General features: G+C 52.3%; 3 protein-coding genes across 7 annotated transcripts in view; 2 read left to right on the top strand and 1 right to left on the bottom strand.

Annotated features, from left to right (window-relative positions):
• Nucleotides 1-1349, top strand: part of MINDY1 (MINDY lysine 48 deubiquitinase 1) — a 14540-nt gene extending 13191 nt beyond the window's left edge. For both annotated transcript variants that reach the window (XR_011246790.1, XR_011246789.1), the window contains 2 exons: nt 16-965; nt 1079-1349. The gene's annotated coding sequence lies outside the window, so the exon portion shown is untranslated. The remainder of the gene's footprint in view (nt 1-15; nt 966-1078) is intronic.
• ANXA9 (annexin A9) overlaps nt 1-16932 on the bottom strand; it is an 18975-nt gene extending 2043 nt beyond the window's left edge. Inside the window, exons 1-14 of the mRNA XM_069541793.1 lie at nt 16792-16932; nt 11144-11259; nt 7743-9024; nt 7498-7624; nt 6929-7019; nt 6657-6753; nt 6033-6127; nt 5670-5783; nt 5035-5125; nt 3835-3914; nt 3597-3656; nt 3077-3161; nt 2841-2936; nt 2696-2754 (exon numbers count right to left, since the gene is read on the bottom strand). Of these exons, the coding sequence (XP_069397894.1) occupies nt 2696-2754; nt 2841-2936; nt 3077-3161; nt 3597-3656; nt 3835-3914; nt 5035-5125; nt 5670-5783; nt 6033-6127; nt 6657-6753; nt 6929-7003 (852 nt within the window). The 5' untranslated portion in view covers nt 7004-7019; nt 7498-7624; nt 7743-9024; nt 11144-11259; nt 16792-16932. The remainder of the gene's footprint in view (nt 1-2695; nt 2755-2840; nt 2937-3076; nt 3162-3596; nt 3657-3834; nt 3915-5034; nt 5126-5669; nt 5784-6032; nt 6128-6656; nt 6754-6928; nt 7020-7497; nt 7625-7742; nt 9025-11143; nt 11260-16791) is intronic.
• On the top strand, nt 14250-23430 carry CERS2 (ceramide synthase 2). 4 transcript variants are annotated; one of them, XM_069541710.1, is made up of 11 exons: nt 14250-14617; nt 19557-19730; nt 20154-20271; nt 20452-20570; nt 20801-20858; nt 20960-21010; nt 21248-21340; nt 21521-21649; nt 21859-21965; nt 22093-22246; nt 22425-23430. In XM_069541710.1, the coding sequence occupies exons 2-11, from the start codon at nt 19558-19560 to the stop codon at nt 22563-22565; spliced, it is 1143 nt and encodes a 380-aa protein (XP_069397811.1). In that variant the 5' UTR covers nt 14250-14617; nt 19557; the 3' UTR covers nt 22566-23430. The 4 variants fall into 4 exon arrangements, with proteins under 4 accessions (XP_069397811.1, XP_069397802.1, XP_069397822.1 ...); XM_069541701.1 differs by having other exon boundaries at nt 14488-14990; XM_069541721.1 differs by lacking the exon at nt 14250-14617 and adding an exon at nt 17995-18387.

Below are 23430 nucleotides of genomic sequence, written 5' to 3'. Positions count from 1 at the left end.
TATCCTCTTTTTCAGAGTTTCCTCAGGCATCTGACTTCTGAGGCCCTTCCCAGAATTGCCTGAAACCCACACTTATGGTCACCCTACAGATCATAAACTCCTAGAAGAAACAAATAAAAAATGATGAAGGGAATATAGGATGCTATATTTTATTTGGACTCATTACCTAATTGTCAGTGGGCCTGATGGCTACTTTTTTTTTTCACTTTTAATTTAATCTGATTGGCTTTTTGGCTGCACAGCTTGTGGGATTTTAGTTCCCCGACCAGGGATCAGCAGTCAGAGCACAGACTCCTAACCACTGGGCTGCTAGGGAATTCCCTGATGGCTACTCTTTTGAATGGCATGTACACTGGTTTTGTATTGTGATAAAGATTGCTGAATACTTCCCAGTATCCATTCTTCCCTTCTTGCAACTCTTGTACTCCACAGTTGTAGAACTGGTGTAAGAGTTGCTCATTAAGTGAATGTTCCCAGTGTGTAAAGTGGCTCTCTACACTAAACTTATATCAAACATCATTCTTCTTTTGTTACCTGAGAGTATATTTGGCATCTCGTACTGCCCTAGGATCTTTATAAAGAACATCATTTCATGGTTCAAATTGGTCTGAATTTGGACTGCAAGGAGATCCAACCAGTCCATCCTAAAGGAAATCAGTCCTGAATATGCTTTGGAAGGACTGATGTTGAAGCCAAAACTCCGATACTTTGGCCACCTGATACAAAGACCTGACTCATTTGAAAAGACCCTGATGCTGGGAAAGATTGAGGGCAGGAGGAGAAGGGGACGACAGAGGATGTGATGGTTCAGTGGCATCACCGACTCAATGGACATGAGTTTGGGTAAACTCCAGGAGTGGGTGATGGACAGGGAGGCCTGGCATGCTGCGGTCCATGGGGTCGCGAAGAGTCGGACGCGACTGAGTGACTGAACTGAACTGTCCTGAACCAGCCATCACTTAAAGGTCATTTTTCTGAATAAATATTTATCACAATTATGTTTTTACATATCTCTCATAAAAGAATAGTATGGAAGTGTCTTGACTGAGTTTTTCTTTTTTTTTGATTTTTTTTCCAGAAAAATAAACCTGCATCACTTCTTGACTCCTTCTTCTAAGATTAAACCCACAATTTATATCCAGGAGTCTAAAGTCCTGTAATCTAAATACATTACAATCACTGCTAGAGTACAGGTTTGTTTTTATGACAGGAATTTAGATAATCACAACTTTTCAAGTGAAACCTAGTGTTCACTCATTATAATAGTACAGGATTTATTGGATAAGTACAATAATCTGCTGTCAAAATGGAAATCTCCGGGTGATAAAATAAATGCTTCTAGATGCTTCCTTGATGGCTCAGTGGTAAAGAATCTGCCTGCAAATGCAGGAGACACGGGTTCAATCACTGGTCCAGGAAGATCCCACATGGCATGGAGCAACTAACGCTCGGGTCCCACAGCTTCTGGCCCGAGCTGGAGAGCCCAAGAGCTGCAACTGCTGAAGCCCGACGCCCCAGAGCCTGAGCTACAGGACAAAAGAAGCCACCACAGTGAGAAGCCTGCGAACCACAGCAGAGAGGAGGCCCCGCTCAGAGCAGACAGGAGGCCCCACTCAGAGCAGAGAGGAGGCCCCACTCAGAGAGGAGACCCCGCTCAGAGCAAAGCGGAGACCCCACTCAGAGCAGAGAGGAGGCCCCGCTCAGAGCAGAGAGGAGGCCCCGCTCAGAGCAGAGAGGAGGCCCCCCTCAGAGCAAAGCGGAGACCCCACTCAGAGCGACGAAAGAAAGCCCTCACAGCAGTGGAAACCCAGCATAGTCATAAATAAATAAATAAAAAGAAAATGTTTTAAGAAAGCTTCTATGTAACATTTTGAATAGTTGTCAATAGGCATCATGGTTTCTCAACCAGTGTACCAAAAACTATTCCATCTTCAAAGTTTGGGTGGGATTTTTATTCATATAGGTCTTGGTGGACAGTTGTACTAGGACACCTAGTTGAATGAGCAGAATGACTGGATTCTGTTTATGAAATTACTCAAACCAAGATTGTCAATTTAACTTTGGATTATATAGAACAAAGTCTGACCAGTATGGAGAAAGGCGATCTTGGGTACCAAGAGTAGGCTATAGCTTATAGTATAGACCAAAATGTCCTATAGGATCATTATGTGTTTTGTAGGGAGACTGCTGTGTGACCTTGGGCAAGGTACTTAACCTCTCTGTGCTTCAGTTTTTTTTGTCTATAAACATGGATGGAGTGTTAATGTGAATACTTACTGAAACGTGCTCAGCAGAGGCCCTGGCACACAAGGAGCCCCTCAGAAACTCAGAAACGGGCGGCTCTTTCATTCTTCTTTCTAGTGTTATCGCCACCCTCATTCTGGCAACAACTGAACCCGGACAAGACAGTGTATTTACAGAGCAAATTCGTATCTGTATCTGGCCACCTAGACATTCATTGGGCCAAAAATTTTAGCTTTAGGGCCCTGATGGGTCAATGGACTTGTCTCTAGCCACAGCTCCCTCCTCTACTCTTGACAAGACAATTTGTAAACTTAGGAAAAGAGAGCTCCTCCATGTTTACAAAGTAATACAAGATGGTTACATTAGCAACAGTGTGAAACTTTCTCTTGCCCAGGAGGTGTCTCCCGCCTGTTTTTGTTCCAAAACAAGGGGAGAGGAGCATCAGTCTTACCTGGAGGGCTTGATGAAGTTTATCAGCAAAGTACAGGGGTGTGTTCCGAATCACCAAGGCTGGAAGGAAAGAGGCAAAGATGGAGAGAGACCACCGCCATTCTACAGGAGACCTCTGCCCCGTGGGTTCCAAGCAGACCCCTTACCTAGGTTGAGCAGAGCCACGCAGGCGGCTCCATGGAAACGGGCCCGGACGGTCTTCTCCAACTCATGCCCCGTGTACCACTGGTACTGGTTCAACACTGTGGTGCACACGGGAGGGAGTTAGAAAAATAAGTGGGGAAGGGGGTGGTTATCCCAGAGAAGGATGAGCCCTCCCCACCTTCCTCAGCCAGAACTCATCATTAGAGCAAGCTGGGGAGACCAGAAGACTCCTGTGTACCTCGGATGAGGTGTTCAGGATTGCGCTGGGTGAAGACAAGGACCCACGTCCTCTCTGTGCTGGGTCCTTCAGCCTGTTTTAATGCCTGGGAGCAGGGAGTAAATCAGAATCACTGGTTGGGGGATTAGGGAGCCATGGTTATGGTGTTCCCAGAATCCATAAACATGGAAAAGCTTATTTTAACCTATAAATTAGTTGCATTTGTTTATCTGTGTAGCACAGCAAGCAGGACCTTAGTTCTGCAACCAGGGATCGAACCTATGTCCCCTGCCGTGGAAGGAATTAAATAGTCCCCAAATGCCCATGAGAGGAGAATGTGTGAGTTCAGGAGTCAGAGGCCGAGTGAGTGGAAAAAGCTTCTTGTGTGACATTGCCTGATACCCCATGACCCCCTTACGTCACTGAGGATTCCTTCCCAAGGCAAGGACAGTTTTGCAGGACAGTGGGTACACAGGTCACCGGCTCTAAGATACAGTGTCTTATGTGCACGACAGTGCAAACTCCCCCATCCCTTGCTCACCTGGACGTCCTGTGCAGCCAGGTTATAGTCAATAATTCCAGTGTAGGCCTCGCGGCCCCCCTAGGAGGAAAAACTCTCAGGAGGACTCTTTGGAGGGCAGTTTTTTATCACCAGACCAACAAACCAAACCCTGGTCTTCCCCCAAAGCCCTCTCCTGTTCATTAGGTACTCCCTAATGAACACAGGTGGGTGCTCCCCAGTGGGGTAACTCTATTCCGCCCAGACCAGTCCCCCTTACCTTGGCCAGGGCCAGGAGCAAGTCCCGCAAAATGCCCCTGGTCTCAGACTTGATGTCCTCCGCAGCGTCCACTTGGAAATCTGGGACAGGAGCAGGAGCTCTCTGAATCCTCCTGATTTTTCCCAGTGAGGACACCTCTAGGACCTGTCAGATGTCTGTGCCCTGTCAACCCCGCCGTCCCCTGCTTGATGGCCGCTAGTTCCCAGGATGTAAGGCAGAAGCACCACCGTGGCCACTCTGAAAGCATCTCTAAGCTGGGAGTAACCTGTGCGCTGTGGGGTCGTGCCCTGTGGGGCGGCCTCATCTCCCGGTGTCAGACTGCTCGGGGAGGGAGGCAATCAGTTACTCGGGTGGTGGCCAGACAGTGAAAAGAGGATGGCGGCATCCATATCGTGAAGCAAGACGGCTAGGGCCAGTCCCCCTCCTTGGAAGTGAGGCGAGGTGATGAGGGAGGTAGAATGTGAAGAAAGGGAGAAAAGGGAAGGAAAAAAGAGAAGCAGGAAGGAAAAGGGGTAGGAGAGGGGTTAAGAAAATCGGCCAGGGGACTTCCCGGGAGGTCCAGCAGTTAAGACTCCACACTTTCATTGCAGGGCACACTGGTTCCATCCATGGTTGAAGAACCAAGATCCCACATGCCTGGGATCTTTTGGCATGGCCAAAAATTTAAAAAAAAAAAAAGATAGGCTGAGGTGGGACATCAAAGAAAACTGGGGAAAGCAAGAAAAAGAGTGGGTGTGTTAAGATGAGGGTGAGAAAAAACTAGTTACCAATTAGTGGGTGAGGCATGAGGCAGTCACTGCAGGGCTAAGAATTGACCCCTAGAGAGCAGTCCCCACCTTTCCCCCTGGCTGCATCGAGCTTCCATTCAGCCTGGGATGTGGTGTGATGACAGAATCAGCAAGGGGCTGGGAAGGTGACTTGGGTGCCCTTGGGACTGTCACGGGGCTCAACCTTGTCATTACCTCGGGATCCACCCTGGAGCCCCAGACCACGATGGTTAATGAATGCTTCTCTCTCTTTAATGATGACAACAGGCTGTCTCTCTGGGGAGACTGAGCCCGACAGGGGGGGTGGGGGAGGAGGAGAGACCCCAAGGGAACAACAGCAGCAGACAGGCTCCCAGAGGGCTCCCTGCAGGGAGCGCAGGGGAGGCGAGGACTGTCCTGTCCAGCTCTTAGAGCCCCCCCTCCACACTCTTACTGTGTTTGTAGACTGCCAGGCACTCCTGCAGCTGGGGTGGGGTTCGGGTGGCGAGAATTTCCAAGGCCACATCTTCAGCAGAACCAGGGCCCTACAAGAGATTGGGAAGCCGCTCTGAGATGGAACCATGTTGTTAGAATGGCGGGGAGCAGACGCTGACCACTTGTCCTCCTGAGGGTCAGCAGGGACTACTTTTCCAGGGGGCTTCTGCCAAGTCCACTCCTCTGGAGTGGGCAAAGGCAAGGCAGTTAACGTCGTCTTTCCCTCAATACGGTCATCACTCCTGGCAAAGCTCCTCTCCTGGTATCTTCAACGTGCTTAGTTGCTCAGTCCTGTCCGACTCTTTGCAACCCCATGGACTGCAGCCCACCAGGCTCCTCTGTCTGTGGGGATTCTCCAGGCATGAATACTAGAGTGGGTTGTCATGCCCTCCTCCAGGGAAATCTCCCCAACCCAGGGATTGAACCTTGGTCTCCCGCATTGCAGGCAGTTTTTACTGTCTGAACCACAAGGGAAGCCCAAGAATACTGGAATGGGTAACCTGTCCCTTCTCCAGGGATTTTCCTGACCCAGGAATTGCATCAGAGTCTCCTGCACTGCAGGTAGATTCTTTACCAGCTGAGCTACCAGGGTACCTTCAAGGCTGTCCTCAATTCCCGGGCATCGAGATGGGCTGCAGGCTGCAGCAGGGCAACCACGATCCTCTCCAGGTTGCCAGAGAGTGCTGCCTGCAAGGACTTCAGTAGGTCCTACAAGAAACAGTCCCCATGGCAGAGGAACAGCATGAGGGGGAGAGTCCCAGGTGTGTGAGGAGGTTTGGGAATATTTGGCTGGCTCTCATCTCAGACCTAACCACCAGGCTTCCCTCCCCTCCACAGACTGGGTTTAGCAGGGGTTAAGGGTTGGTCTCAGCTGGTTTCAACTACTCTTGTTGTGCCCAAGTTTCCTGGGGCCTTCTCACCCCAGCCCACAGCTCCTGGGAATCAGCGTGGTCTCACCTGCTGGGTGCGTTCATGGAAGGCTCGAGAGATGAGCTGCCTTTGCTCTTGGCTCCGGTTGGTCAGCACGTCCAGAATGGCAATATGGTCCACACCTGAACCAAGGTGAGGGCTGGCCTGTGAGTCTGGCAGAGCCCTGTCAGGGTCTTTACAGAGTTGAGATGCCCTTATTCCTTGCCTTGAAGCCTCCAGAGGAGGAGATGACAAGGTCTAGGAAAAGCTACATCATCCCTACCACCATTTGATCCTGAAGAAGTTGCCAATGGCATGTAAATCTGACCCAAAGTTAAGCAAAGGTGGCCTGGTACAGTGCAGAAGATGGCCTTTTGGGATCACAGGCTTGCTTTAGAATCCCAGCTCTGCAATATTTTGAGCTGTGTGATCTTGGGCAAGGCTTTTGACCTCCCTGAGCCCCAGTTTCCTCATCTGTGAAATGGAAATAGTATGACTTGCTTCACAGGGCTCTTGTGAAAATGGAGATAAATACCTACTGGGTACCGGACACACAGGAATGAGGCATTCCACAAACATCTATTGAGTATTGTTAGTTCCTCCTTCTAGCTCCTTGGTCTACAGACTGGTTTCTAAAAGATAGATGCCCAGGTGCAGAGGGAAAGGGCTCACCTTGGCCTGCTATCGCCTTCAGCAGCCTCTGTACATCCTTGTCCACATTGAAGCTCAAGAAGGTTCTGAGGGTGCCCAGGGTGCCCCAAGCTGCAGTCTGTAAGATATGGGGTACCAGAGTCTGCCCATGTTCTTCCTCAGTGACCCAGCCAGGCCCTTGGCATAGCCTCAGGCTAGATCTTCCTTTCCTACTCCTCACCCTACCCCACAGCCTCTGCATTGATAAAAAAATAATTTTTAACAATAATTCCTACAATCCCAGCAGCCCTTACCTTATTGGCAAGGCCCAGGTGACTGAGGATCTCCTGAGTTAAGGAGAGTCCCATCTTCCCGTGGGTCACAGACATGGTGCTACTGGCTGCCCTGGGGGGAGGGACATAGGAGCCAATTGAGGGGGATGTCCCCCGAGCCCCTCAGGGCCTCTTTATAACCCCCAAGCCTGGGAGCCTGGGAGCCCTTTGCCCACTCCTTTCCCTTGTTGCAGAAAGAAAGAACAACCCGCTTGGCAGGTTGGGGAGCCCAAGTGGAAGGTAAGAAGGGTACCCCCACCTTCCCCACCACTCACTGTCGTTCAGGAAGCAAGGTTTGATCAGGGATGCTGCTAGAACTGGCGCCAAAACAGACCCTCCCAGACTCCAGGGCTGGTCCCCAGGCTCCCCAGCCCCCGTGGTCTGAGATGGATGATCCCCTCCTGAGGTCCACCTCCCCCTCCCTTCCATGGCCTGGCTGGCTGTTTCTGAGGCAGTGTGGAGGAGGTGAGGATTAAGTAGGCAGGCTGGGAAATAACAGCACCTCCCCTCACTCCTCACCGTCAGCCCCAGACTACAAGTGAGACTGTCACCTGCCCGTCAGCTTCCACCACTGTGCTGTGTGTCTCTCACTCTTGGAGCTTCCTGCTGGAATCTTTAGGTCAGCAGCCGCAGTCTCTGAGCTGAGGTGAGTGTGTGTTCTTGTGGGTACATGGGTACCTGGAGAAGGACGCAGGCACTCATGTTAGAAAAGTCCTTTCTCCCTCTCTCAAGTGATCAACAAGTTCCTACCAATCTGCCCCCTCCCCCAGCATGAGAGCCCAGGTCCAGTGCTTACCCAGAGGTGCTGGGGGGGGAGCAGGTGTCGTCAGACCCTGGCGCCTTGCCTTGTGTGGGCACCAGCTCCGGTGTGGCCTGGTACAGGACAGCGGTGTGTGCCGCCCAAGCTGAACAGCCAGTCAGATGACCTCTGCAGCAGACCAGCCCCGCCGTCCTCGGGCTCTGGCCCCTCCCAGCTGTGGGAGAGGACCAGGCTGTACCGTGTCCCACATGCAAACACCTCCCTACAGCATCTCTCCTCCCAGGAACTGGCCTCAGCCCAAACAAGAGAACTCTGCTGGCCTCCCAGCAGCTCGGCCCTGACACAGGAGGCTTTGTGCGCTGCTTTCTCTGCGGGGCTGGGTTGGGACTACAGAAGCCCCAGTCTCTGAGTCCAGTTTCTGACCTGGCTCTGCCTCTGAATCCAGCTCCCTAGGGGGGCAGGTCAGACAGGCTCCAGGCTGATTTGGAGGCTGATAGAGAAAACCTGTTGGGGCACATACCAGTGGAGCACCCCAGCCTGCACCCCAGAGGGGTCCCAACCCAGAAACTCCCTTGATGATTGCCTTATTGGAGCAGTAGTGAGTGGGAGTGATGGAAAGAGCAGGGTGGGGAGACTGTGTAAACCTCCAGGGAAGGAAGAACACAGGTATTTCTGAGTGGGGGAAGATCAGCAGAGTCAAGAGAGAAAAATGCGAAGGGTAATCCCTGTGGACAGAAGCATCATCGTGCTCCCAAAAGGCAACAGGGAGATGAAGGAGGCTCCCTGGGTCCCTGCGTCTTAGATTCCTTCTGCTGCCTTTTAGCAGCCAGGACTATTTTCGCGGTAGGTGATGCAACTCCAGCAGCTTTCTTGGAGGCTGTCAGTGCACAGAACAGCAGGTAAACAGTCTTAGGGAGCCAAAGGGGCCCCTGAGCAGGCAATTATTCGAATTTCACAGACAACTCCCTCAGGCCTGGGAGCAGTCTCCTTCCTGCAATGCTAGACAGCTCAGGCAGGGGCTGGGCACAGAAGCTATCTGCATTCCTCTGCCATGCTCCTACCCTGGAAGGTCCTCACTGGTTTTCCTACATCCCTGAGGAAGGACCAGCCGCTTATCCTCCGAGCAGACCAGGCCTAAGGAGGTGCTGTAAAGGGCTGTAAACGTGCCAGCCACTACACCTCGCTTTTCTCTCCTGTTAAAGGGGAAAGCATGCACCGATTTTTGCTGAAGAGTGTGGGTTCAGTCGCAGTTCTGCCACTCGCTATGTCCTATAACCTCAGCTAGTCATTTCAGGCCTTCGTGTCTCTGTTTCTTTACCTAGAAAAAAAAAGGGGGGAGTAATGGGAGAGGATGAAGTGTTGCGGGTGGGGTTTGGGAGAGTAGGAGGGTTGGGTGATTGGAGGGGGAATCCTGGCACACCTGGGAATAGGCTTCCTGGGGGATTAAATGAAATAATATGTGTGATGGCATTTGAGACAGAAAAATGCCCTGCAGGGCAGTCGAGTGGTTAAGACTCCATGCTTCCATTGCAGAGGGCACGGTTCAGTCTCTGGTCAGGGAACTAAGATCCAGCATGCTGCAGGGTGGCCAAAACACCGCCCCCACCCCACCCCGCCCCAGATCCTGATTTATACCAATAGGTCATTCTATGGGATTACATCTAAAATAATAAACAATATTCTAAGACGTGCCTTATAAATTAAGGTTGCCAGATTTAGTAAATATAACAGTAATCTGTTAGTACTGAGCATAACACACGTTTCGTAGAATGTGTGTGTGCGTGCTAAGTTACTTCAATTGTGTCTGACTCTTTGATACCCTATGGACTGTAGTCCTCCATGGGGATTCTCCCAAGCAAGCATGTACAGTGCTAATAGGGCTTCCCAGGTGGTGCTAGCGGTAAAGAACCCACCTGCTAATTTAGGAGCCATAAGAGACTGGATTTGATCCCTGGGTTGGGAAGAGCTCCTAGAAGAGGGCATGGCAACCCACTCCAGTATTCTTGCCTGGAGAATTCCATGGGCAGAGGAGCCTGGCACACTATAGTCCATAGGTTCCCAAAGAGTTGGACATGACTAAAGCAACTTAGCATGCATGCACGATGCTAATAAATTATTTAACTGAGTGTCCTATATTTTATCTGGCAGCCTGAAAAATGGATGCAGTTTCAGCATGGTGATTAAAAGCAAAGTTTCTGAAGCCAGACTCCTTAGACTTAGAATGCTGGTCTGCTGTGTGACTCTGGCAACCACCTTAACATTTCTCTGCTCAGTTTCTTCCTTGTCAAAACAGGGGTTAAGAAAAATGGTGATAGTAACAGTGTTTATATTATAGGCTATTGTGAGGATTAAATAAATACACGTAAAGCACTTTAGGGGAGTGCTGGGCATTGAATGGTAAATACATGTAAAATATTTACTAATTTGTTATATGTTATAATGTTATAACATATGTTATAATGTTATTTTATAGTGGTAACTGTTATTAGCATCTCCTTCAGAGTTCCAACCTTGGCTCTCTTCTGCCGCTTCTTTCTTCTAATCCCAAATCTGGCCACAAGAGGCCATCAAAAGCCATTGCAAGAGAGCCTTGAGACCCCCTGGTGGCCACTCGTGGTCTAGGAGGCTCTGATTCCCCTTGGAATCTGAGGGACACCAAGGGGCTCTCTTGGCCCGAGGACATGAGGTTCCCCAGAGGACTCCATGGGCAGGCAGGGTTGGGGAAGAGCCTCAGGTAGACATTCGCTCCAGGGGCCCCGCTAGACTTCTAGGCTGGGTTATAGCAGAAGAGCAGCTCCATAGCCAGGGTTCCTGGCCTTTGGCTTTCTGTACCCTTGAGAATCTCTTTTGGGCATGTTCCAAGTAGGCTTAGGGGGAAATGAAGGGCAAAAGAGGGCTCCTGTTTCTCCACTCCAAACCTCTGCAAGGTAATGCTGGCTGACCTGCAAGGCTGAATACTGAATTTGGAGGTGGCAGAAGAGTGGTCCTGGTTGCCTAGCATTATTAGGAGGTATGTGATGCATTTACAGATGTCTCTCTGAAACTGGTGGAAGCTTTACTCCTTTTGTCCCTGGGTTTTGTTTTGTTCAACTCCAGGGTCAGATTGAGGCCCTTTTCAGATTTACTAAAACACCCTCCAGGGCATCTCTGGTGGCTCATCTGTAAAGAATGCTCCTACAATGCAGGAGCTGCAGGAGTTGCAGGTTTGATCCCTGGGTCAGGAAGATCCCCTGGAGAAGGATTTGGCAACCCACTCCAGTATCCTTGCCTAGAGAATTCCATGGACAGAGGAGCCTGGTGGGTTACAGTGCATGGGGTTGCAAATGAGTTGGACAAGACTTAGCGACTGAACGACAGCAACAAATCACCCTCCATACCCATGCTCTAAATCTTAGAATTTCAGAGTTGGAGAAGATCTTAGGGATGACCTGACCTACCACCCTCTTGTTATTGACTCAGGGAGACTGAGTGACTTCCAAGGGCCGTGGTGTTGGAACCAGAATTCAGGTCTCCTAACTTCTCAGTGTTTTCATCACTCAGATGAGAAGGTCGACTGGAAAAAAAAAAAAAGCACAACGTAAAAGTAGAGAATTATATTTTATTTGGTGGACAATACTGGGAACTTAAGCCTGGAATGCAGCCTCTCAAATAGCTCTGAGGGACTGCTCTGAAGAAGTAAGGGAGGAGCCAGGATATATGGGAATTTTGTAACAAAAACCAGGTAGTCAGAATATCAAAAGATTACTGTTTATTAAGGAAAACAAGACATGTCAAGTTAATGAATGTAGTGCTTTTTTATGTAAGGAAAGATGCAAAAGTCTGGGCTCACTGAAATCATTCCTTTGATATGTGTCTCAGCTGGGGCCAGTATCCTGTGTTTTCCCATCCTGAGTCTCCAAAGGGTGCACCATTGCGGGAGTGATTGCAATGGCTGATAGCTTAATGGAGGGCATCCTATTTTCGTTTTGAGTTCTCTCAGGACTCATCGTCCTGGCAGCTATAATATGATGGCTTGATGGCTGCAATATCCTTTCTTTTCTGATATGGTAGGCAACATTTTTCCATTCAGAAGGGCATGACTGACTTGGGGTCTCCTCTTAAGAGGACAAGCAGCAAGTAACATACAGGGCCATAGCTGTTGACTCATGAAAACTTGTTCAGCTCTAGGTCCATATTGCTTTTCTGCACTCTGCATGGGTTTCTGAATACACAGAAATTCCTCCTGGCTATTTCTCCTCTTGTTATAAAACTTTTTCTCCCCAGAATTCCTTGCATCTTAATCCCACTGCTCATGTTTTGGCCAAGTTCCACTCTTTTTATCCAGAGTCTTGTGTGTTACACAAGCAAGCCTGACCTGGGAAGACCAAGACCCATTTCCACAACTAGAGTCCGCATCTTTGCCTGCTCCAGATACCTAAATCCCAGGCCAAAGGCCTATTTGTGTCCTGTGCCTCCGGACACCTCAGCAGCCCATACAGAGGAAGTGAGTCACTGCAAGGCGGGCAGCTTGGGGCACTGTGGGCGTGGCTATGCCAGGCCTGGGCGGTGGGGGATGGGTCAGAGTGATCAAGATCTCCTGGTCCAAACTAGGCAGAGAGAGAGTTTCTGAGAGAGTTTCTAAATTGGTTGTGCTCAGTTGCTCAGTCATGTCCAAGTCTTTTGGGACCCCATGAACTGTAGCCCGCCAGGCTTCTCTTCCATGGAATTTTCCAGGCAAGAATACTGAAGTGGGTTGCCATTTCCTACTCCAGGAGATCTTCCTGACCCAGGGATTGAACCTGTGTCTCTTGCATTGGCAGGTGGATTCTTTACCACCGAGCCACCAGGGAAGCCCCTTCTAAACAGGCAGCATCATTCAAATGCTGCCTGAGGCCCAGTTTCTCTTTCTCCATCCATCTTCTTTGTCTCCTGGGGGAGGGGTATACCCTCTTATCTTTACTTTTCAGGCCTGTCTATTCAGCTTCAGCCCCAAACTTCCCCTCCCACTGCTATCTTAAAGTTAACTGGTCTTCAGTGCTCTGAGGAATCATTTATAAAGTTGGGTGAGGACCTTGGGGAAGTCTAGGAAAATTTCCTGAGAAAAGGGTTCAGAAACAAAAGGAGAGCCAAGTAAGACAGATCTGGGGAGGGGATAGAGAGGTACCCAAAGTTTAGTTGGGGCCCAAAGAGGAGACACTGGAACCCTAATGGAAAGGGGAAACTGGGGAGGGAACTCAAGAAAGGCGGGGGGAACTTTGGAATTGGAGGGGGTGGTGGTGGGGGTGAGTGGGTTATAGCAAAGGTGTAGAAAGGATATGACTTGCAAATAAAGGAGTTTACCCTTTGGCAAAGGAATTAAAGGCTGGAGGGATTGCTGGGAACTGGAAAATCAGGCAAATCTGGGGCTGAAAAAGCCTAGAGAGTCCCCTGGGTACTGGTTCAGTGGTGAGGGGCCACGGGGTGGGCCAACAAGTCTCATCTCCCCCGTGTTGTCCTGGGCTAGGGGTCCCACTGCAAAAGCAAAGGAAAAGTTGGAAATCAGACAACCTCTGCCTCTCTACCTCTCCAGATAGCGTCTTCAGTGAGGACCAAGCTCTCAAACTGGATGAGTGAGAAATCATATTCCTTCCTAAGAGAATTGTCAAAACACCTGAATTTGCCCAGATAAACCCTGAAACAAGCTGCCCTCAGAGGTTCTAACTGTCTCGGTATAAAAACACCAACATTTCATTAAGGTAAAAAATGGTTACCTCTGCTAGGCGGGCCCTCTCTAAACAAAACCTCAAACACATCTTAGTCACACTCTGTCCTCCTTAGGAATCAAGGCCAGTTTTCTAGGATAAACATGTTACATCTTCCTGAAACATCAAGTTTACCAGTCTAGGGAAAAAACATTTTAAAATATGAATTTGAACACGGATAAGCAGTGGTCTAGATTGAAAACTCAGATACGTTTTACACAGCAAAAGTTGGGGACTGGGTCCTTCAGAGCCTGCCGGCAGTAGGGTATGTGTGCCACTGGGGGGTAGATTTTACAGCACTGGTGTGGAAACGGTGGGGATTTTAAGGCCGGGCTGGGGTGGGGGACGCCCTAGGGGTCCCAGCCGAATCTCGAGAGCCCGCTGCCCGGGTCGGTCCTGGAGAGGCGCTGGGCCTCGGCGCGCGGCCCTTGGGAAGGACCCGCAGGGGCTGCGCGGGCCGGGAGTCGGGGCGCCCTCCTCCCTCCGCTGCCCGGTGGGGCTGGAGGTGGGAAGTGTGGCCATCGGTCGGGCTGCTCAGAGAACTGGGGGCCGCAGCCGGCCGGAGGGCGAGGGCCGCAGGTGGGGGCTGCCGGGGTAGTGCAGGGGCACGGCCGTTCCGCGCCCCTCGCCCCTCGCGGGTTTGTCCCGGGGTCCTCGGAGCGCGCCCCTAACCGAGAGACCAGAGGCTGGGAGACCCCGCACTGCCTCCCTTATCGGGGGCTTTTCCCCCGCGGTGCAGCGCCTGCAGTGGCGCTCCGCCGCCCGCCGGGTGCAGCGAGGGCTCCGCTCCCAAGCTTCCACCACCCGCCCCGGCCGGGGCGGGGGCGGCGGCAGGCGGCGGGGGCTGGGCGCGGCTACCCCGCGCGGAGGCCCGGGCCCCGCCGCGCGCCCGCCCGCCCTCCTCTCCCCTTCCGTCGCCGGGCCGCGGGCCCACGCCCAGTCTCCCGGCTGCTGTGCTGCTCGCGGCCTTTCTTTCCCGGGCTGGCTGGGCTCGCTCTCGGCTCGGCTGGGCTCGGAGGGCGGCGGGAGGAGGAGGAAGGAGGGAGGGAGCGGGCAGGCGGGCGGGCGGAAGGGGGAGGAGAGGAGCGAGCGGAGCCAGTCCGGAGGGGGCCCGGAGCTCGGACGAGGGGAGAGACGGCGCAGCGGCTCCCGGCCGGGCCAGCTCCGCGACGCCGCCGCCGCCGCCGCCGAGTGAGTCGGAACCCGCGCCCGGGAGTCCGCGGCGCCGCGCGCGGGGGTGGGGCGGCACGGGGCGCGGAAAAGTTGGGAGGACTGCGGGGGCCGCGAGGACGCGGCTCGGCGGACGGGGCCTGGCGGGGCCGGGAGCGGGCCGCGGAGCGGGGCGCGGGCGCGCACCCCCGGGCGGCTGGGCGCTCGGCGCGGCCGCCGGCTCGGGGGCCTCTGCCCCGCGCGCTCATGGCGGCGGCGGGCCTGGTGGAGGGCGGGCCGGAGCGCCTCGCGGGAGCGGCCGGGCCCCCAGCGCCGCCCGAGGGCAGGCTGGCCGGCCGCCCGGGCGTCCTCGAGCGCGCCGCCGGGAGCCCGGACGAGTCCTCCTGGGCAACAGGTAGGAGCTGGGAGTTGGGGACGCGGGGCTGCCCACGGACGGCCGAGCGCCCGGCGCCCTTTTGTTGGGGAGGAGAGAAAGTCTGGTGAGCAGTTGCATGAGAGCCCGCTGCTTGGCAGAGACCCCGCGGCGCGGCCCCTGGCTGGGGGAATCCCGTGGCTGGAGTGAGAGGAGAGTGAAGGGTCTTGCTTTTTCTAATTGGTTCACTGTGCCCACTCCGGGAGGGAGGTCAGAGCGTCCATGTGCTTAACGGGAAACAGGAAGGAGTGGCTCAGAGTGTCTGCCCCTGGCCCCCGCCCCGTGGCTAAGGCTCTTATACCGTTATGGGGTGTGTGGGGCAGGGGTAGGGGGAGCTGCTGGTGAAACTGGTTTTCTGGGCCTCACCTTGCTAATTTCTGGCCCGGAGGCTCTCTGGCAAGTAGGTTAATTGCATGTGTGTGGTTTTCATCTTTGGCCTGAGTTTAGAGGTTCACTTCCTAAGGTAGACTCTTGGTGTCAAAATCTGATCCTTCACCTGAGTTGCAGGTACAGGAGATAGGGGCTTCTGAGGATCCTGAGGAATGGAGTGAGCCCCCCTTTCCGGAGAAGTGAATCAGGAAAGGCCTCCAGCAGGCAGTCACTCCCACATGTGTTAGCGGAGGTTGCAGTCCCATAGCAGACTCCAGGTGGCTGGGCCTAATGTGGGTGGCCGACTGGGCTTGTGATGGGGCTTCTAAGGGTAAGGGCTTGTCTGCAGCCTCCTCCCTCAGGGCCTGACACTAATCATATAGTGACCTGTAGAAACCCTGTTCTGAAGAGAGAGAGTTCCTTGTCTTCCTTGGTACCCCACAATCCACTCCCTTCACTGGGGCCTCTGGCCAGCCTTCCCCCTGGGAGGGAGGGCCTTCACTTTCCCCTGTCTCTGGCCACAGGCTGGCCCATCCTTCAGTGTGCCTTTAGCATGGCCCCCCTGGCATCCCAGTCTACTTCTTGAACTTGCCAGTCATTCTCTCCCCCTGGGGGCTGTAGTCTCCTGCAGTCTTTGGCTGTGTTGGGCCCGCAGAAAACTAAAATTTTGAGAGCTCTACTTCAGCCTGGAGGGATGACACACCTCTCCTTGGCTTCATCTATTGCTCGCAGCTTTCTAGTTTGTGACCTGGTGTAGCTGCCTGAAAAAGTTTTCAGCAAGCTGGACTATTCAGGTCCTCTGCCACTTCTTTCCACTTCTTTTTTGTAGTCCCTCAGGCTCCAGTGAAAGCTGGGAACCTCTGGGATCCTGTCTTTGTCACTCTGTCTTCCCTTACTGATCGTACTGTATCTTCTTCAATTATTTCTCCAAACTTTGAGAGCCGTTGGGACTGTTACCACTTTGAGTCTGTGAGATCTCTTCCTCATAGCCTCAAACTTCTGCCCTCCTAGCAGACTGGGTCTACAAGTCCCCTTGGGGACTCTCTGCCCCTTTTCATCTGTCTGTGAGAGTCTGGAATGGGTCAGTCAGAGTTGGGGCAAAAGGTAGCAGTTGGGTGGAGCTCTGTTCAAGTTCCTGGTAATCCAATGCCCATGAAATCCCTGCTCAGCTGGCCGTTCTCCAGCTGTGCCTCAGAAAGTGGTGTCTGTGTCTCTGAGGCAGGTGTATTTGTGCGTGAGAGAGACAGAGATACACACGAACACATCCTATTGTCTCTTCATGTGTGTGGGGGAATAAATTGTTTGGAAAAATTCCTATAGGTGTGATTTTCTCCACCAGGAAATTAAGTAATGTGACCCAGAAAAGCAAGGTTGTCTCCCTGGCACGAAGGCACATCCCCTTTTATTGACCCACCTTTTTGTTTGAGATCCATTCCTTGGCTTGGTGTGCCGGGGACTCCACGAGGAGTGGACTGGTAGGTTCTGTGGGGGTGTGTAAGTGCAGCCTGTGGGCTGGGAGCCCCTGCCGTCTTCCCTTCCCCCTCACAGGGAGTCCAAAGTCCTGACCCTGCTGAATCTGGTGCCTCTTCCTGCTGGGCTAGGCCCCAGGGGCGAGGGGCAGGGTCCAGGCCACCGCTCCTCTGCTAATGGAAGTGCTCGGCAGTAGGGGAGGGCTGTGGTCACAGAAAGCCTGAAACCCGGCTGTGAGAGAGCCCCCATTCAGAACTCCCGACACATCACACTCTCTGCTCACACCATCTTCTGCTCTCCCTGCTTGGAGCAGGCAGGGGCCAGGTGCTACCTTGTCCTGTGATTGAGATAGTTGCACTGCCCAGGTGCTTGCCCTTGACCCGTCTCCGACTTTCTGCCTGCTTCTGCAGCTCCTCACCTTCTTTGTAGGCATGAGGCATTCCTGGGCCCCCGGGAGTCATGGAGAGGGACTCTGCTCTTAGCCTCCAGGATCCCAGCCAGCCCTCTGAATCTTTAATCCTCAAAATATCTGTGACAAAAGAAACTTACCTGCCGGTTTCCACTGACCAGGGTAGGAATGGGGCCCAATGTCTAGGCCAGACAGTACCCTTGGCTTTAGTCCTCAACGGAGGACAAATTGGGCTCCAAGGGACTAGCGGTCAGGTGACCGAGTCAGGCCTGTTTCTTCACCTCCAATCAGACTAAGCAAAGAAGGTGGCAAGAAGAGCGGGAGGTGTGCCACCACATGTAGGCTTTCTGCCTTGCCCCTTCTCTACATTTGCTACAACTTCTCTCAAAGAAAAGTGTGTCTGTGTGCACTGCCGTGTGGGGAGAGTTCTACTGTGATAACTGTGTTTAGTTTTGTTCAGTTCCAAAGGCTTCCATCTCTTTAACTAATTAAATATTTATTCTGGCCAAGGTGGAGAGGGAAGGGGCAGTGTCCTCAGGAGCTGAGGCCTGGAATGTGTGTGTGTGTGTGTGTGTGTGTGTGTACGTTTGTGTGTAGTACGCGAGCTGTTGGGGGCGGGTGGAGCTGAAACTCCTTTACTGTCGGGGCTGCCCTCTGCTTTCATCTGAAAGAGCAGTGACCAGGAGTGGGGACAAGAGGGTAAAGTCCTTGAGCTGAAATGCTGACCCGTGACAGGCTGAGAGGGATTTCGCAAGTGCTTCGGTGGTGGGTGGGGGTGGAGCTGTCGGAGGAGCAGCCCAGCTCAGCTGTGATATGATCAGCCTTCAGCGAGGCACCGGTTGGTCTTCAGTTCACAGCAGAGAACAATCTCCCGACTCTCTTTCCTCGGCAGCTGGGAGGGGACCACCTTCCTTCTGTGTCAGCTTTTAGTCTCAAGGCCAGCCTGGAGACCACCCACCTGGCCTCCCTCCTGGGAGGATGAGGGCTTGGTAGCCTGGAAGCTTTGGCCTTGTCATCCTACTGGGTTCACTGCTGAGTCCTAGGACTGCCAGTTGTTGTGTGGACCACCATCGCTGATTCTACACGATCATCTTGCTCCTTCTCTGAGCTCCAAGCAGCTGCTGTCCCCGCGTGAGCCTCAGATCGTACCCTCCTTCATTTGGGTATCCAAGTGGTCACCACCACCCTGTAGATCCTTTCCCTTTCTGTGGACTAAACGGGGGAGGGAGGTGGTACAAAGCAGCAGCTCTTTCCTGAGCACTGAGGGTATTTGTGATGGGTGTTCCCTGAGCAGACTAGCATTTTATTTTCTAGAGGAGCCTTAACACAAAGTAGCTCCTAATTCTACTGGATGTCTTGGTCTGCTGTATTGACTCTCTATCCTCCAGCTCCTGACTCCCTGCAGCCTTGTCTTCATTTTGTTTCTGAGAATAGGCTTCACATAGAGTCCTTCTGCCTAAATGTTTGGGAATGGATGGCTTGGGCATGGGCTATTAATCTTGTGTGCAATATTTGATGTCCTTTGATTGTCCTTGAGCTCAGCACTATTTGGGGGCATAATTTTGGTTTGTTCTGGCCTCTTAATTTTCCCTAGGACCTGCTGCCTCAGTGGGTTATAGGGAAGGGGGAGGAAGGTCTTGCCCCAGCCCTGCAATCCTTTCTTGGACTCCCTGGCAAGGAAGCTTCGTTATGGGTTGATTTGGGAGCTCTGGTGGTTCAGATGGTAAAGAATCTGCCTGCAATGCAGGAGACCTGAGTTTGATCCCTGCATCAGGAAGATCCCATGGAGAAGGGATTGGCTACCCACTCCTGTATTCTTACCTGGGGAGTTCCATGGACAGAGAAACCTGGTGGGCTACAGTCCATAAAGTTACAAAGAGTCGGATATGACTGAGTGACTAACACATGGGAGCTCTAGGAAGAGGTTGGAGGGTGGGGGGAAGGAAGGATGACTCTGATTTCACCTAAGATTTTTGGCCCCCGGCTTCTAGGGCTAGATCCTGTCTAGTTTCCATGAAAGAATAGCAAAATGATGGGGAGACCCCAAGGTTCTTAATTAAGTCTAGGGAATCAGGACTTCCAGGGGCTGTTAACGTCACCTTTGGTTGATATTAAGAGTAACTGTTAGAACTGGAAAGCTGCTATATTACAGATGGGCACACTGATTTGTCCACATGGCCAAGACCAGAGCCCGGGGCTCGAGGCTTTGCCCCTGCTCTGTTTGTTACACTGTGAAAACTGTCATTTGTCTTTCCGCACTGCTGCCTGCTTTGATGCCCTCTACTTCCTTCCTCACTCAGGATGCTCCAGACCTTACATGACTACTTCTGGTGGGAACGGCTGTGGCTCCCTGTGAACTTAACCTGGGCTGATCTAGAAGACCGAGATGGACGTGTCTACGCCAAAGCCTCTGACCTCTATATCACACTACCCCTGGCCTTGCTCTTCCTCATCATTCGATACTTCTTTGAGCTGTGAGCATACCAACCTGCCCCCATGCCTTCCTTGGCTCCCAGCCGCGGTTTCTTGTACTTCGAGTTTGTCTCTTGCTGTTTAATTGGTCCTGCACACTGGTGTTCTCACCACCCAGGTCCCTGCCTACTGTGTGCCCCCCACTAAAGGCAGCATTGTCTTTCTGAGGGCTCAGCACCCCCAGGCCCATTCCTTCAATGGTTATTTGTTCTTGCCCTCCACCCGCCTCGTGGCTAGTGAACACAGGCAGCTTTGTCAGCTATGGGCAGCCCAGGGCAGCCAGAGAGGGGGTTGCTGGGAAACTGAGGCCCAGGATAAAGTTGCCTGAGCTTGCAATATCCCCCTCCAGGCCCTCTAGTTTAGGGGCTACCAGGCTTGCCTGCTTCAAGAGAGTCAGACACCCCTCACTCCTATCCCTTCCCCAGTTATGTGGCTACACCACTGGCTGCCCTCCTGAATGTCAAAGAGAAAACCCGGCTGCGGGCACCTCCCAACCCCACTTTGGAGCATTTCTACATGACCAGTGGCAAGCAGCCCAAACAGGTATGAGCTGCAGACCCTGTTCTGGGAGTTACTGAGTCCTGGTAGGGAGTGAGGAGATGGGGTGAAGAGATGGGAAGGCATCTCCCCTTCCCTTCAGATGGGGCCGACTTGGGTCATTACTGGCAGAGGGGCGGGGAGGGCAAGTGAAGCTGAACACAGTGGGCTTCTGACTCCACCCAGGCAGATGTAGAGCTTCTGTCGCGGCAGAGCGGGCTCTCCGGCCGCCAGGTAGAGCGCTGGTTCCGCCGCCGTCGCAACCAGGACCGGCCCAGTCTCCTCAAGAAGTTCCGAGAGGCAAGGTAGGGGAAGTTGAGGCAAGAGGAACTGGGTGGCAGAGGAAGGTCTGCTGTGTTTTGCTGGGGGGTGGGGGGGCCCGCAACTGTACATGGAGAGATTACTCCTGGGTGAGGCGGCACATTTGGTTGAATATATCCTTGAGGGCATCTAGGGGGAGGGATTTGGGGGTTGGGTGGAGGGCTGTGCCATTCTTCCATTCCGCTCTCCTAGCCATTTCTGTTTCCTCTTCCAGCTGGAGATTCACATTTTACCTGATTGCTTTCATTGCCGGCACAGCTGTCATTGTAGACGTAAGTGGGGATTACTTGGCGGGGCGGTGGTAGGGGAGTAGGTTCTCTGGCAAGGTGGGGTGAGGCCCAGAATTTCCTAACCTCTTACCATCTCTCTGCAGAAACCCTGGTTCTATGACCTGAGGAAAGTTTGGGAGGGATATCCCATACAGGTACGTGATGGGTCCTGATTCCTTATATGGGGTAATTAATCCTTATGTGGGGTGAGAATCAGTGTAGGATAGGATTGGGACATACACATCCTTGTGAAGAGTTGATCTCAGACACGTGGCAGAAGGGACTGCAGTCATGGTGTTAATCTTAAGTGCAAGGAGGGCTGGGTTTGGAGAGGTGAGACCATTGGGTCCAGTGGCTCTGGGGTCCATTACACTTCCTCTTTTCTCTCTCAGAGCATCATCCCTTCCCAGTATTGGTACTACATGATTGAACTGTCTTTCTACTGGTCCTTGCTCTTCAGCATTGCTTCTGATGTCAAGCGAAAGGTGAGCCATAGGGCTGTGCCATTGAGTAGGGGCCAAAATGAAGCCCGGTATGAACCACCTCCCCTTTCAGTTCCTGGTGCTTTGGATGGAGTTGTGGGATAAGTGGAATTTAAGACAAGGGAGAAGAATGGAAGCTAGGGAACAGGACACAGTCCTCTGGAGGCTGCATCTTTTCTACAGGATTTCAAGGAGCAGATCATCCATCACGTGGCCACCATCATCCTCATTAGTTTCTCCTGGTTTGCCAATTATGTCCGAGCAGGGACTCTCATCATGGCTCTGCACGACTCTTCTGACTACCTGCTAGAGGTCAGGCTTCCTGGGCATTTCCTCAAGCCTAGAGACCCTGGTGCAGGTTCTTCTGTCCCTCTATCTTTTTGGGGTAGTGGTGGGTGGGGGTGGATGGTCCTGGGACCAAAGAGGTTGGGGCACAGAGCTAGTTTGGGTAAGTGGGATGTATGTATGAATGTATATGGGAGTCAGGAGCCCATGATGATAGGTGGGGGCTGTCTACACAGTCAGCCAAGATGTTTAACTATGCGGGATGGAAAAACACCTGCAACAACATCTTCATCGTCTTCGCCATTGTCTTCATCATCACCCGACTGGTCATCCTGCCCTTCTGGTGAGTAGTATACCAGACTACATTCCTGTTAAGAAATCAGGAATCCTCTCCCTGGCCCTATTTGTCTATCCTCAGTCTTGACCCTCTCCTTTCTGTGTTAACCGTTCTTGTCTCTCCCCATCCCAAGGATCCTGCACTGCACGCTGGTGTACCCACTGGAGCTCTATCCCGCCTTCTTTGGCTATTACTTCTTCAATTTCATGATGGGAGTGCTACAGCTGCTGCATATCTTCTGGGCCTACCTCATTTTGCGCATGGCCCACAAGTTCATAACTGGAAAGGTGATGGTTCTGTCCCCATTCTTTAGGCCCTACTACCCTCCATTCTAGGAACGGCCCAAATTCCCTCCCGTATCAGCAACCCTCTAAAACCTACTGTGGGGCCCTGGGTATATCTGGAAAAAGCCCACCAAGAGAGGCAGTCCTTAGGGGTTTGTAACCCTGCTCATCCCTTTCACAGGTAGTAGAAGATGAACGCAGTGACCGGGAGGAAACAGAGAGCTCAGAGGGGGAGGAGGTTGCAGCTGGGGGAGGAGCAAAGAACCGGCCCCTGGCCAATGGCCACCCCATCCTCAACAACAACCATCGTAAGAATGACTGAACCATTGTCCCTGCTGCCCCTCAGATTAACGTATAAAGCCAAGGAAATACCCCACCCTCCCACAGGGTCACTCTAAGCTCTGGGGAGGAGGAGAGAGAGCAAGAGGAGCCATTCTTCTCTGTGCCCCCACCCCCTGCTTCTGTCACCTAGTTGCCTTTAAACCAAATTCTAATCAGCCTATCTCCAGGAATGGGGAGGTTGGTTATATCCTTTGTTGTGGGAGGGGGGTTGGTCTTATTTTCCAAGTTGTCCTTTCTACTGATTTTGAGACCTTTCCTCAGTTCTGAGGGTGGGGGTTATAAGTCACATTCCTTACTCTTCAGAATCTGGCCCTATCTGCCTGCCTTTGACTCCCTGACCTCCAGAGCCAGGGTCGTGCCTTACTGTCCCACCTGTGGGCCTCATTCTGCCAAAGTTGGACCAAGGCTCACCTTTCTAATCTCCCTAACTTGGACCAGAAACCAAAGCTGAGCTGACTTTTTAACTTTTTCCCTTCTAAGATCCAAATGAACCGAGTGTAGGTGGGTGCACGTGACCCTTATCCTACCTCTGCCAAAAAGTGGGGGCCACAATGTGGACTGCTCAGAAGTCTTGTTACTTCTCTGCCAGCTGTCACTGTAGTCACAGGTCCAAGATCTTACTGCCTCCTTTCTCTGGCCTCTTTCCCTAGGCTAGCTGGTTTGGAGTAGAATGGCAACTAGTTCTAATTTTTATTTATTAAACATTTGGGGTTTGGGTTTTAAAGCCTGAATTACAGCTAGCACCTGGCATTTCAGCAGAGGGACCACTTCAGACCAAAATGTACTGTTAAATGGTTTTTTTTTTAATTAAAATATATTAAAGATTAAGTAAAACATGGCAACAA

This window comes from Ovis canadensis, chromosome 1 (assembly GCF_042477335.2).
Source record: "Ovis canadensis isolate MfBH-ARS-UI-01 breed Bighorn chromosome 1, ARS-UI_OviCan_v2, whole genome shotgun sequence".
Classification (NCBI taxonomy): domain Eukaryota; kingdom Metazoa; phylum Chordata; class Mammalia; order Artiodactyla; family Bovidae; genus Ovis; species Ovis canadensis.
This window is presented reverse-complemented; position numbering and strand designations above follow the sequence as displayed.